The 13,213-nt window shown below is 38.5% G+C and overlaps 1 protein-coding gene across 1 annotated transcript in view; it reads left to right on the top strand.

The window, feature by feature from the left end:
* Positions 1-13,213, top strand: part of P2RX4 (purinergic receptor P2X 4) — a 31,841-nt gene that overhangs the window by 10,114 nt on the left and 8,514 nt on the right. The window contains exons 3-5 of the mRNA XM_051972758.1: positions 7,398-7,469; positions 7,631-7,703; positions 8,327-8,423. Coding sequence (XP_051828718.1) covers positions 7,398-7,469; positions 7,631-7,703; positions 8,327-8,423 — 242 coding nt within the window. The remainder of the gene's footprint in view (positions 1-7,397; positions 7,470-7,630; positions 7,704-8,326; positions 8,424-13,213) is intronic.

Below are 13,213 nucleotides of genomic sequence, written 5' to 3'. Positions count from 1 at the left end.
TGAAAGTTACATGTTGAATTTATCGTGTATTTCAAAGTAAAACAAGTACTCAATAGAGATCCACAATCTCACATGAAATATTTTCCTCTTATACTATGTAGGGAAATGCTTGTTTTATTTGATGTTAAATTCAAGGAAAAAAAGAAACAGGGAAGTGAGAATATTGCATCCTACTCTGACATGTTCTGCTTTTTCTGAGGGTACACCATCTTAAATTAGAAGGGATTTCAGGGACATCTGGTCCAATGTGGACCCCAAAATCAAATCTATTCTCTTCTTGAAGACTTCTAGTAAGAGGGAAATAATTACTATTATATTACCCAGTTAATTTGGGTTAGCTTTAATTATTGGGAATTTTTTCCTTATATTAAGTCAAAATTTTCCTCTGCAGTTTCTGCCCATTGTTCCTAGTTTTGTCTTCTCCAACTGAGCAGAGCACATCAAAAACTTCCTCTACAATACAGCTGTTCAAAAATCTAAGGTCTTTCATCATAACCCTTCCCTGGTGGGTCATCATTTCTCCAGGATAAATAGCACACATACCTTTTATCCTTTTTTAGATCTACCATTGTGTTAGCCATCCCTCCCAGCCTTATTTGCCAGTATGATAGACATTCTATGTATGTCCTTATCCAGGTCATTGATAAAAATATTAAATTACATAGGCCAAGCATATGCTTTTGTTTCAGAGAAATGGGGATAGTCTACTAGAGCCGTCCATCTAAGGTTACAACCACCCATTAATGGACTATTCTTTGGGTTCAGTTTTTTGAATCTACCTAACTATACCATCATTTAACCTGTTTCTATCTTGTTCACAAAGATTGTATTAGAGAAACTTTGTTCTTTCCAGCTCTGAGATTTTGGAATTCTTAAGATAAAAGATGATGTGACTAATAATAAAAAGTTTGCAAATCAAAACAACCCTGAAGTTTCACCTCAGCAAATTGGCCAAGATGGAAATAGTCAATATTGTCAATAGATAGATTGTTGTGTAGTTGTTCAATTGTGTCCAAGTTTTAATGACCCTGTGGACTATAGCATGCTACACACACACACACACACACACACACACACACACACACACACACACACTACTATCCATTGGAGTTTTATTGGCAAAGATAATGGAGTGGTTGCTACTTCCTTCTCCAGTGGATCACCTTTTGTCAGAATTCTTCACTATGATTTGTCCTTCTTGGATAACCATGCATGACACAGCTAATTGTTTCCTTGAGTTACACAAGCCCCTCTGCCATGATGAGACATAATTCAGGAAGGGGATATATTGTTAGTAAATGAATGGTACAGTTATTTTGTAAAGCGATTTAGAATTAAGCAAATAAATGAGTAAAATTTTCATAAACTAGAGGTATTATTGCTAGGCTTGTGTCTCAAAGAAATCACTGACAAAAAAGTCTCCAAAAGTATGTATAGCAACTTTTTTCGTGGAAGGCAAGAACTAGAAACAAAGTAGATGCTCATCAATTGAGAAAATACCAAAAAAAAAAAAAAAAAAAAAAACCATGATTCATAAAAATAATAGAATGTTATTGCATTGTAAGAAATTAAGATTACAGAGAAGCAAAAGAAAATTGATATGAACTGTTACAAAGTGAAGTAAGCAGAGCTAGGAAAATATATACATTGTGTATTGTACTGCAACAATATAACTGAAAGAACAGTTACCACAAAACAGCAGAAAAAGTATGTGGTGGGAATAGAATATAATTCTAGGTTTCTAATGATCCTAGAGATAGAAGATGGATCCCTCTTTTCCTTGAAGAAGTGGAGGATGATCCACAGGTGTGGAACATTGAATTTAACATCCAATTTTTTAAACATATTGACTGGCTTTACTGATTTTTTTCTTTCTTCTTTTAAATTTTCTTTTGTTATAAGGGGCAGTTTGGGGAGGGAAGAAAGGGAAGAAAGCTGAAGAGGGAAATTCAGGGAGTATAAAAACAAAATATATTAATAATGTTTTAAAAGCCAAGTGAGCAAACGGCAAAATAGAAAAAGGTTGTTCTTGTCTAGGGATTAGCTTTCTAAGCTATGATCTCTGAGTTAGGGGGAAAAAAAAGTCCTAAAGTAAACATTAACATTTCACAACTTTTAATGACTGTTTTTTCCTCTTTAGAACATAGAAATTTGTACCTTTTACTCCATATAGTTTATATCCACAAGTGTGATCCCAAGGAGATAAGCTGCTACCCCTAATTCAGGACTGATGGAAGAATTTTTGGAGCGAGGAGGACAGTCTTGGATCTACACTTTTATGAATGTGGATCAATCAGATCATGGTAGTTTAGATCTCATGGGAGACTTAAAATTATGCAAAGAAAAATATGCAAAAATAAATGCCCTGGAGCCTTGCAAATCCCCCTCTCTTCAAGCCTATTTATATCATGTCAACTTTTTTTTAAGAATAGGAAGCTGTGCATTTTTGTTTTTCTTCTCAGGTTATTTTTACCTTCTTTCTAAATCCAATTTTTCTTGTGCAACAAGATAACTGTATAAATATGTATACATAGATTGTATTTAACATATACTTTAACATATTTAACATGTATTAGTCTAACTGCCATCTAGGAGAGGGGTTGGAGGGAGGGAGGGGAAAAGTTGGAACAGAAGTTTTTGCAGGGGTCAATATTGAAAAATTACCCATGTATATGTTGTCAATAAAAAGCTATAATAATAAAAAAAAATAGAATAGATCCTTTTGGCCATAGAAACTCTTAAAGGTAAGAAGGATTGGGATCTAGGATCCCTGTCATTTGGCCAGTATCTATCTAAATAAAATCACAAATCCTTCAAATATTAAGGTGAATATGAGGTTCCAGAGAAGGGAAGAGTAGTTAGCATTCTGTAAAGGGAATTAAAATAAGTATTGTGGTTAGATGACTGTTGCATCCATAGATTGCAGGGTTTTTTAATGAGAATTTAATTTGATCAGCACGGTGCCTGGAATATATAGTAGATTTTTAATAAATGCTTGTTGACTTAATTTGACTTTAACCTGTTCCTGAGAATTCAAGGACCTGCTGTATCTTCTTGTAGAAAGACAACATGGAATAATGAGTAGAATCTGGATGTGGTATGAGGAAGGGCCAGATCTGAATCCTGTATGATCTCAGGCAAGTCCCTTGTTATGGGCCAGAACTCTGTACTTAAAACAAGGATTCTTATAAGGTGCTAAGTCAGTGGAATAGATAAAGACAATGGTTATCTAGTTTAGCATGGTGATTAATAGTTCTCTAGTTCAGTACATGTACTTAGTACTTACTATAGTTCCACAAGATTCCCACCTATGATAATTAGAATAGAGCATAGAAGCTGGGACAGACTTAGCCAGGATCAGACAATGTAACCACCTCTCAGTCAGAGAACAGCAACTGCCTCTCAGTCTCCTTGTATCATCCTTTCACAAGAGGAGATCCATTCTGGTTTGGAGATCCATTCTGGGTTGGATCTCCAACAGCCACTGTCAGGTCACTCCCTTATATTCCAACAGTCCTTTTACCTCTGAACCTCAGTAAAACAGTAAAATCCACTTCACAGGAGGATTGCGAGGGTCAAATGAATCAACATTAGGAAAGTGTTTGGCATACTTTAATTTGCTATGGCAGTGGTAGCTCTGTCTTGATTATCATTAGTATTAATATTTTTATTACAACTGTTGTAAGGTAATACACAGCCACGGTGCCTTCTATGGCAGATCTGAACAAAATGCTTTACGGATTATACAAAAACTCTTCTTTCTTAATGGGATTAAAGATTCATTGGCTTCTTCACAAATAAACTTTACAAGTTCCATCTGCATAATTTCTTCCAGTTTCTATTATTCCCTTTTTGCCTATTACAAGCTCTTCTATTCCTTCTTTGCCCAGACTGAATAGAAATTTTTATTTGTTGATTTGTATTTATTGAATACAGTGCTGGTCCTAAAATTAGCTGTTGGTTCTATGTTGATCAAGGTATCTGTGAAATAATAGAGGCAGCCTGGGGCAATGACTGGAGGGCTGGGTTTGGAGTTCATATGTTGGGTTTATGTCCTGCTTCTCAAACTTACCAGTTGTATGACATTGAGCAAGTCACTTGTACTAGTCCCTAAAATTAGGAGGCAACTCCCAGACTGAGCAAATCATGGCTTGGTGTTTGGACTCTGACCGACTCCTTATAGTGTTGACTCTGTCTTCCTCTGTTCACCATAGGAGCCAGTAAGGGAAGAGTTTTACAACTCAATTCTCTTCCTCTCTGTTCTGCAATCAATTCCAAGGTGGTTATCCCAACTTAAATTCAACAAACCTTTATTAAGTTCTTCCTATGTACAAATCTCTGGGCTGGCCAGATGGGAGAGAGAGAATAGATGGCATTATTTCTGCCCTCAAGGAACTTGTAATTCACTGTGGGGAATGATCTATAGGTAAACATAATGCAATGCAGAACATGAAAGAGATCAGGTCGATGCTTTCCGAAAATTTGAAGAGGGAGGAGAAAGCAGTTTCAGGTTCAAAAATTGATTTTGGACTTAAGTACTTCTCAGAAAAATCAGATTGATCAGTTAATACTGAAGTTACAGGTTTTCAGGATTATATTTCACATTTATCTTCAACTCCTTTCAGTTTCTTTGGGGAAAGCAAAATGCTATAATAGAAAAGGTATTGACCGCAGGACTGGAGTTGGGAGGACCTGAATTCAAATCTAGCCTTAGACACTTATTGCAGGGCAAGTCATTTAATCCTGTTTGCCTCATCTGTAAAAGGAAACGACAAACCACTCCAGTATCTTTGCCAAGAAAACCCCAAATGAGGTCACAAAGACTTGGTTATGATTGAAATGAATGAACAAGGAAATTTAATTGGGATTCAGAAGACCTGGATTTAAATCTTGACTCTGTCATTTTTTCATTTTTAATGATAACTTTTAATATTCAAAACACATGCAGAGATAGTTTTCAACATTCACTCTTGCAAAACCCTATGTTCCAAGTTTTTTTTCCCCTTCTTTCCCCCTACCCCTTTTCCCTAGACAGTAAACAATTCAATATAGGTTAATCATGTGCACATTTATCAACCAGCTTAAGAAAAATCGGATCCAAAAGGGAAAAATGAGAAAGGGGGAAAACAAGCAAACAACAACAACAACAAAGGTACACATACTATGTTGTGATCCACATTCAGTCTGCATAATCCTCTCTGGGTGCAGATGGCTCTCTCCATCACAAGTCCATTGGAACTGGCCTGAATCACCTCACTGTTGCAAAGAACCAGCTCCATCAGAGTTGATCATCACATAATTTTGTTTTGGCTCTGCTATTCTGTGTGACCTGGGATAAATCACTTCATTTCTCCAGTTCTTCAACTGTTAAATAATGGGGTTAGATTTGAAGACTTCTTAGATCCGTTCTAAATCTCTGATCCTCTGATTTTATGAATTAGAAGGACTTGTTGAACAGAAAGAATCCCAGCTCTACCATTCTAATGCCTATGTGAACCTAGCAACTTTTCTTCTCTATTTGTATTTCTCAAATTCTGAATCTTTCATTCTCCTTTTCAGAACCTGTGAAACTGAATTGAAAATGAAATTCTGACATTCTATATTACCAACTCTCTTGTTTTGCCTTACTGATTTCTTTTTCTTTTATTTCAGAGTCATTTTTTTGATTATATAGCTTTTTATTTGCAAGATATATGCATGGGTAATTTTTCAGCATTGATAATTGCAAAACCTTTTGTGCCAATTTTTCCCCTTCCTCCCCCAACCACCTCCCCCAGATGACAGATTAACCAATACATGTAAAATATGTCAAAGTATAAGTTAAATACAACATATGTATACATGTCCATACAGTTATTTTGCTGCACAAAAAGAATCAGACTTTGAAATAGTGTACAGTTAACCTGTGAAGGAAATAAAAAATACAGGTGGACAAAAATAGAGGGATTGGGAATTCTATGTAGTGGTTCATAGTCATCTCCCAGAGTTCTTTTGCTGGATATAGCTGGTTCAATTCATTTTTGCAGAGTCATTATTTAAAAGAATTTGGAGAGTTTTGAAGATGAGCTTGGATGAGTCCTTGCCTTTACTCTACCATCCTGGCTCGATCCTTCTGCAATCTTATTTCTATCCAAATTTTAGTTTTAATCTCTGTCTTTATTTCCTCCTTTAAACTTCTTACATCTCTTTTAAGCCATTCCAGAGTTTTTGTGGTGTTCTCCTAGACTTTAAAGATCTGGTTTCTCTTTCATTGGAGGTTTTCTAATCATGCTATGTCTTAAGACGCTTTCTCAAGTCATCTGACTCAGCCTAATAGTTCTTTATTATGTTATGACTTTCTAGTTGTTCACCTTCATCTTTATTTCTTCTAGTCTCCCTCTTGTTTTTTTTCTGTTTTTGTCTTCATTCTCTTCCAATCAGATTAAGAATCGAACTCAATCAGCTTGAAAATTCACTCAGAGGGTCAGCTAGATGGCGCAGTGGATAGAGCACCAGCTCTGAAGTCCGGAGGATCCGAGTTCAAGTGTGATCTCAGATACATAACATTTCCTAGCTGTGTGATCCTGGGCAAGTCACTTAAGCCCAATTGCCTCAGCAAATAAAATTTTTTAAAAACTCATTCAGAGGACTGAAATAAGCTCTTCCTTAAAAAGTAGACTTTATACACAGAGATACAAAGCAAGTTGAAAATATCATGTGACATACTGCTATGTGACTAAATGCCTAAAGGATGAATGATACAAGCCAATTCTGTAGTTATTTGGACCTGGCTGGAAGAGATAAGCAAAGACTCAATGTCTCATACACACAGATGTTTGGCGGACACTTAGTTATTAGTATCTTGAGAGAATAAGAAAAATGGATTTCAAAATCTCTGTCTGAGATGAAAAGATGAAGGGAAGATGAGGGACAAGACTTTCAGATCTTTCTTGTGGTAGAATGGTTATCCAACCTGACAAAGAAAAGACAGACTTTGATCTTACCATAGCTCTCCAATCAGGAATCTTGTGCTAAGGACATTAAATAGGTTCTGTAAAATGTACCCACAAGGTCGGATAAAGTTTGGAAGAGAATATCCAAAGAAATATGTAGGTTGTGAAGAAATCCCTCTACATCCTACCATGCTGGTCATGATGATTGATCAGCACCAAGCCTAAGTACCTGAGTACCTGGGGTAAAAGTTTATATAAAGAAAGAACAGTCATTTCTCCAAAAGCCTGTCTTTGTCAAGAGACTCTAAATGGTGAATCTTTTTCGTAGGGAGCACCAGGTTGCTTTCCACTATGGCACTTGAGAGCAGCCGATAGTATATGAATCGACAGCTGGCTGACTTTTCTGTCTGTATGTGTGGGCTGTAGATAGATGTCAACATCCTTGTCTTTCTTCCCATTCTACAGCAGGAGAACGCACTGTTTATCATGACCAACATGATTGCTACCTTGAATCAGAGACAGAGCACCTGTGCTGAGGTAGGTGATAAGCATTTCCTGTAGAACAGGCTACCAGCGATGGTCTTCTTCCTTGTGCCTTGTTCTTTTGAGTGCCGTGGGTCCTAGGACGTGGGTACTGGCTGTGGTTTCAAAAGTAAACCCACATGCGCCTTATTTTTCCTCATTTTTGTCTTCTTCAGCTTCCGAGTGCTGAAACTAAGTGTAAATCAGACGATGACTGTTCTTCTGGCTCCATTGATGTCCATGGCAGTGGTATGACCTTATCTCCCATGGTGCACTTTATACAACCTATTTGATCTTCTTGGCTTCTTGGCTAGAAAAGGCCAGCAGGCTCAAAGTTCATGTTTTCTTTATGGGTTCAGATAATAGCCCTTTGTTTGATTGGAACAGCAGTCTAGACTAACACTTGGAAAATCAAGCCCTTCTCAATGTGACTTTCTGTAATGGAGAGAACAGCCTTGAGTTTTTTCTATCAGAGAAGTAAGGCCATCTTACTTTAGTATGGAGTTATTCCTTCTCTGATAGAAAAAAAAAAAAAAAACTTAAGGGCCAAGAAGACTTCAGGATTCCCTGGGATTGTCTTATAACAAGACCAGTATTTAATAATCCAGATCTCTGGTCCTCTGCAATTTTCTCAGACCCCAGGAAGCATCTATTTGCCTTGAGAAAAAAGTAATTCCCTTGTGAGATCATTGATCTCATGCTGCTATGCAGTTGGACTTCATGCTGATGCCCAAATCTTTACACGTTAAAGTTGCTTGATGGTTTGATTAAGATGCCCATGGATCCAATAGTAGAAAATGGTGGGGAGGGAGTTGGGATGTCTACACTATGGTGAGACACTTGTCTCATTGTTCCTCCTGATCCTGCTCCAGGAGTGACAACTGGAAGATGTATAAACTATAATGCTCACGTGAAGACATGTGAGGTGATGGCTTGGTGTCCAGTGGAGAATGATACTTACGTGCCCCGGTGAGTCATGACAGATTGGCCCAGGCCTAAGGCTAGGGAAAGTGAAGAGATCATAAACTATGATTAGTAAGAGAGGATTTGGTCCCATTCAACAAATATTTACTGTGCTAGATGGTGTCCCAGATGTTTCCTAAAAGTTGCCAGTTATGGCCGAGTAAAAACTCCTAGAATATTTTGCTCTGGAAGAAGCCTTAGATCTTTTGATCCAATCTGCTTATTTTACAAATGAAAGAAAAGGGTAAAAATTGTCCATTCAAGTGCAAAAATATTAATCAAACCAGTTTAGGAGAGAAGAATTATGACTAGACAAAGAAATAACGCCCAACGTAAATGACTGGAGTTTTTAGTGAACAGGAAGCCCAGTAAGTCAAAACAGGCTTAAGGGAGAAAAAAAGCTAATGAATTCTTTATTATTGTTTAATTGTTTTCATATCTGACTCTTTGTGACACTTTTTGGAGTTTTCTTAGCAAAAATACTGGAATGGCTTGCCATTTCCTTCTCCAGCTCTTTTTACAGATGAGGAAACTGAGGCAAACAAAGTTAAATGACTTGCTCAGAGTTACACAACTAGTAAGTATCTGAGGCCAGATTTAAATTCAGGTCTTTCTGACTACAGGCCTGGTATTATATCACCTATACCACCTAACCCTAACCCATAATAGCTATTGGGGGCACTTAATAAAAGTAGTGTGTCCAGAACAGAAGTGATAGGCTTGCCATTCTCTGTTAAGCCTCTAATCCACTAAAACTCCCAGATCTTTTTTCAGAACAATTGCTGTCCAACTGTGTCTCCCTCATCTTGTGTATTGATTTTTTAATACCCAGGTATAAATCTTTTTATTTATCTCTACTGAATTTTATCGGATGAGATTCAGCTTTTAACCCATCAAGATCCTTTTGGATCCTGATTCTATCATCCACTAGGTTAGCTCTTTATGCTCTTTTGGTGTCACCTTCAAAACTGATGAGCAAGCCATCTCTGTCTTTATCCACATCACTGATTTTTAAAAATGTTAATCAACACCAGGAAAAACACAGAATTCTGGGACACTTCCCTAGAGGCTTCCTCAAACATTCATATTGAGGTGTTAACAATTATCATTTGAGTTCAACAATCTTAGCAGCTCTAAATCCAGCTAATGATATTGCCATAGAATCCAAATTATCTCCAACTGGAGAGTATAAGATAGGTACTTTTACCCAAAGTTTTGCTAACGAAGATAAGCTCAATATACAGCCTTCTTCTTACCATCTAATTTAGTAATCCTTTCAAAAAAGGAAGTGAGACTAGTCAAAAACACAAAAACATCCCATCCTTGATGATGCCATACTGACCCTTTGTAACCAACACTTTTCTTTCTCCATATTTCATAACTCTTTAGTGATCTATTCTAGAATTGACTCAGGAACAAAAGTCACATTCACTGACCCGTAGGTGACAGAGTCTACTCTTTCTTCCTTTTTAAAAACTGGGATGTTTGCCCCTTTTCCAGTTTGTGGTCCCTCTCCGCCTTGCCATGCCCATTCGAGCATTTCCAACAGTGACTCTGCAATCCCATGTGCCTGTTCTCCCAGGACCCAAGGACACAGTTCCTCCGGCCTGGGCACATTGAATTCATCATGGGAGATGGGTGTGCTCTTATTCTGTCATCACCCATCTTGGATATCAGTTCCGGGTTACTCAATCTTTTCCTGTTGTTCCTCTGGCAGAGAAAGCAGAAGCAAAGTAGGCATTGAACAGCTTTCTCCATCATCATCTTCAGTTATCATCCCACCCATGCTAAACAAAGATCCTGGACCTTCTCTGATCCTCCTTTTTCTCCTAGGGGAGTCTTTTTGAAACCCTTCTTGTTTGCACACTTCAAAACACACCCACAAAATCAATAGCATTTCTATGTAGTAAGAATAAAAACTAAAAAGTCATATTGGCAAGGGAGATTCCACTCAAAATAAGCACAAAATAGATAAAACATTAGGTAACAAAGCTAACAAAAAAGGCAAAATGCTTCTATTTATCCAATTACAAACTGCTCTTTAATGAAATAAAGAACTTAAAAAGCTGTTGTCCTTAGCTTTCCTCTCCAACCTCAGCTTGTTATGAGTTTTAGCATTCTCAGCACTGGATTTTTTTTTATACTCTCTTTTAAAATGAATTATATGCGATCATGTTAGCTTTCACTTATTACCCTTGTGAGCTATTTCCCAAAACTTTTCCATTTTCCTTTTTGTCCAGATGGCCTGTAGTATTTTCTAATGACCAAATGACTTCACTTTCTACTTCCATTGACCTTGACTTTTAAATATTCTCTGAGGTAGTTCCCCTCTCTCAATTTTGAACTTGCTCTTACAAACAAACTTTTAGAATATGTTGCTATCTTACCTCAGCTCCCTTTTTTCTCTCTCCTCTTTCTTTCTCACCCATCCATAACCATAGATGTTCTCGTGGTAGATTTTATTGTCATGTCTGAGCTTTGCCCCTTGTGTTAAAACCAACAATTCCCCTTGTTTCCTAAACTCTGGCTTTTGGATCCAGACCCTTGAGGAAGCTTTGGATTTTGCTATTAAAGGCCCTTTCCCCATCCCCATCTTTCTAGTCTTCTTATACCTTATGCCATTTTTCTCTCCTTGTGACATACCCTGTCAAGTGACACCAGCCTCCTGGCTGTTGCTCTCACCAGATTCTCCATCTCCAAGCTCCAGGCATTTCTCCTGGCTGTCCCCTATGCCTGGAGTGCTTCCCTCCTCATCCCTACTTTTAGGTTTCTCTGGATTCCTTCAAGTCTCAGAGGGTATCCCCCTTCTGTAAAGAAGTCTTTCCCAAATTTCCTTAATGCCATTCCCTTCCCGCTATAGATTGTCCAGTTTATTTTGTCAGTAGCTATTTGAACAGAAGTGTTTTTTGGGTCTTCCCCATTAGATTGGGAGGTCCTTGAGAACTGCAACTGTCTTTTTTGCCTTTCTTTATATGGTACTTAACACAGGGCCTAGTATACAGTAGGCACTTAATAAATCTCCTGGCTACCTCTGGCTCTTTAAGCTGTTCTTTTTTCTCCTTTATATCTCCTATCTATGGGATCCCTAGACCAAGCCCCATTGGGTCATGTTTGGGTCCTGATTGAGTCAGATTGAATGTAAATAAATAGCAGTCATTTCGGCTTTGGTTGGAAACCCTGAGAATCTTCCCCTCCTAGATTCATTCATTCATTCAGATTTGGCAGGGCTAGGTGAAAGAAGAGATTCTTTGTCTCCATTGCTACCTCTCCTTACTCACTGAATGGGTGTTGCCTCAGTCAAACTGAGACTTTTTGAAGATTTTAGCTTAAAAAGGCCAAGATCTCCCATTTCATCCAGAACCCTCTCCAGGGATCCTGATCTATGTCTGGCTACTGGACCCCTATGGCTCTGGAGGGGAAAGTGAACTGGTGACTGCACAGCCTTAAATTACTTAAATCCAATAAACTTGCATGTCATGGCATCCCCTCCCTGTTGTCATGGTTCTCTTGGAGAACGAAGGACAAACAGCAGTATCAGTGAAATCTAATTATGGGGTTACACACAGGAATTCTTCTCCCTCCCCTGCTTGATTCAATCTGAAGATCTATTCTTGGATGCTTTTGGCAGGTGGATTCCCTTTGGAGCTAGGTATCATCACTCCTGTATTTTAAACTATGATCCAGGAGTCCAGATGCAATTCCCAGACACCACCATCTTAGCTGCTATTTATTTCCCAAATTACTTTTTGTTCTATATCCCTTGCCTTCAAGGGCCAACAGTTTCTTGCCTGAGGCTTCCTAATAATCTGCAGTATTTTCCAGCTTCCTTCTGGGAATGCCATTAGTATCCATGGGACTCACCGGAAATGAGTGGTTGTATTCCATTTGGGTAAGTCTTAGGAGGCTGTCGTTACACCTTAGTTACCTGCCCAAGAAGACAGCAAAGCGCTGTGGTTCTTAATCAGATCATCAAAGGAAGCAGACAATCAGCAACTCCAGCTATTCTCCTTCCCGCCGCCCCCCCACTCATCCTGAATGATGGCTTTCTCATCCACTAGCTTCTACAGCCATTAGCTCCCTCCCTCCCTGCTTACCTCTTCAGAAAAGTCCCAAGTCTCTCTTTAAGTTCTGTCATTGCCCTTCCCTTTCTCCTCTGGGTTACGTTCTTCAACTCATGAACATCTTGTCATCTGGGGAGAGAAGTGGCTATTCTCAGATCCCATTTTTCCCCATTGAACCCTCCCTTCTGTTTCCCATGAGATTGCTTCTTTCTCTCTATCAGCCTGAAGACTATTTTGCTCTGAGTCCCATCCTTTTGTCCTCTAGGGGAAAGGTCAGCCTCCAGTTAGAGAAAAGTCACTGATCTGTGACAGAAGTATCAAAAATCTGAAGGCAAATATCTGGAAGCAAGTCACTGCAGAGTTTTTCTACTCATAATGGTAGAGGGCAACACCAATCTCCCAGTCCCCCAGGCTTCCAACCTAGGAATCATCCTGGACTCCTCCTGGCTCTTACCTCCCCATATCCAAGGCCTTTAGCCAAGGCCATTTGATTGTATCTTTGCAGCTTCTCTCAAATACAGCCCCTTCTCTCCTCTAACAATCCCACCCCCTGAAGCAGACTCTTGTTACTTAGCATCTGGATCGAAGTCTACTGTTTCTACTCTCTCCACTCCAGTCCATTCTCCATTCAGCCACTAAAGTGGTTTTCTAAAAGTACATATCCAATGATGTCACCTCCTCCCAAATAAACTGCAATGGCTCCCTATTGTCTTCAGAATTATATATGTATATATG

The sequence above is a fragment of the Antechinus flavipes genome, chromosome 1, assembly GCF_016432865.1.
Source record: "Antechinus flavipes isolate AdamAnt ecotype Samford, QLD, Australia chromosome 1, AdamAnt_v2, whole genome shotgun sequence".
Taxonomy (NCBI): Eukaryota; Metazoa; Chordata; class Mammalia; order Dasyuromorphia; family Dasyuridae; genus Antechinus; species Antechinus flavipes.
Note: the sequence above shows the minus strand (reverse complement) of the source record. Positions and strands in the feature narration are given on the sequence as shown.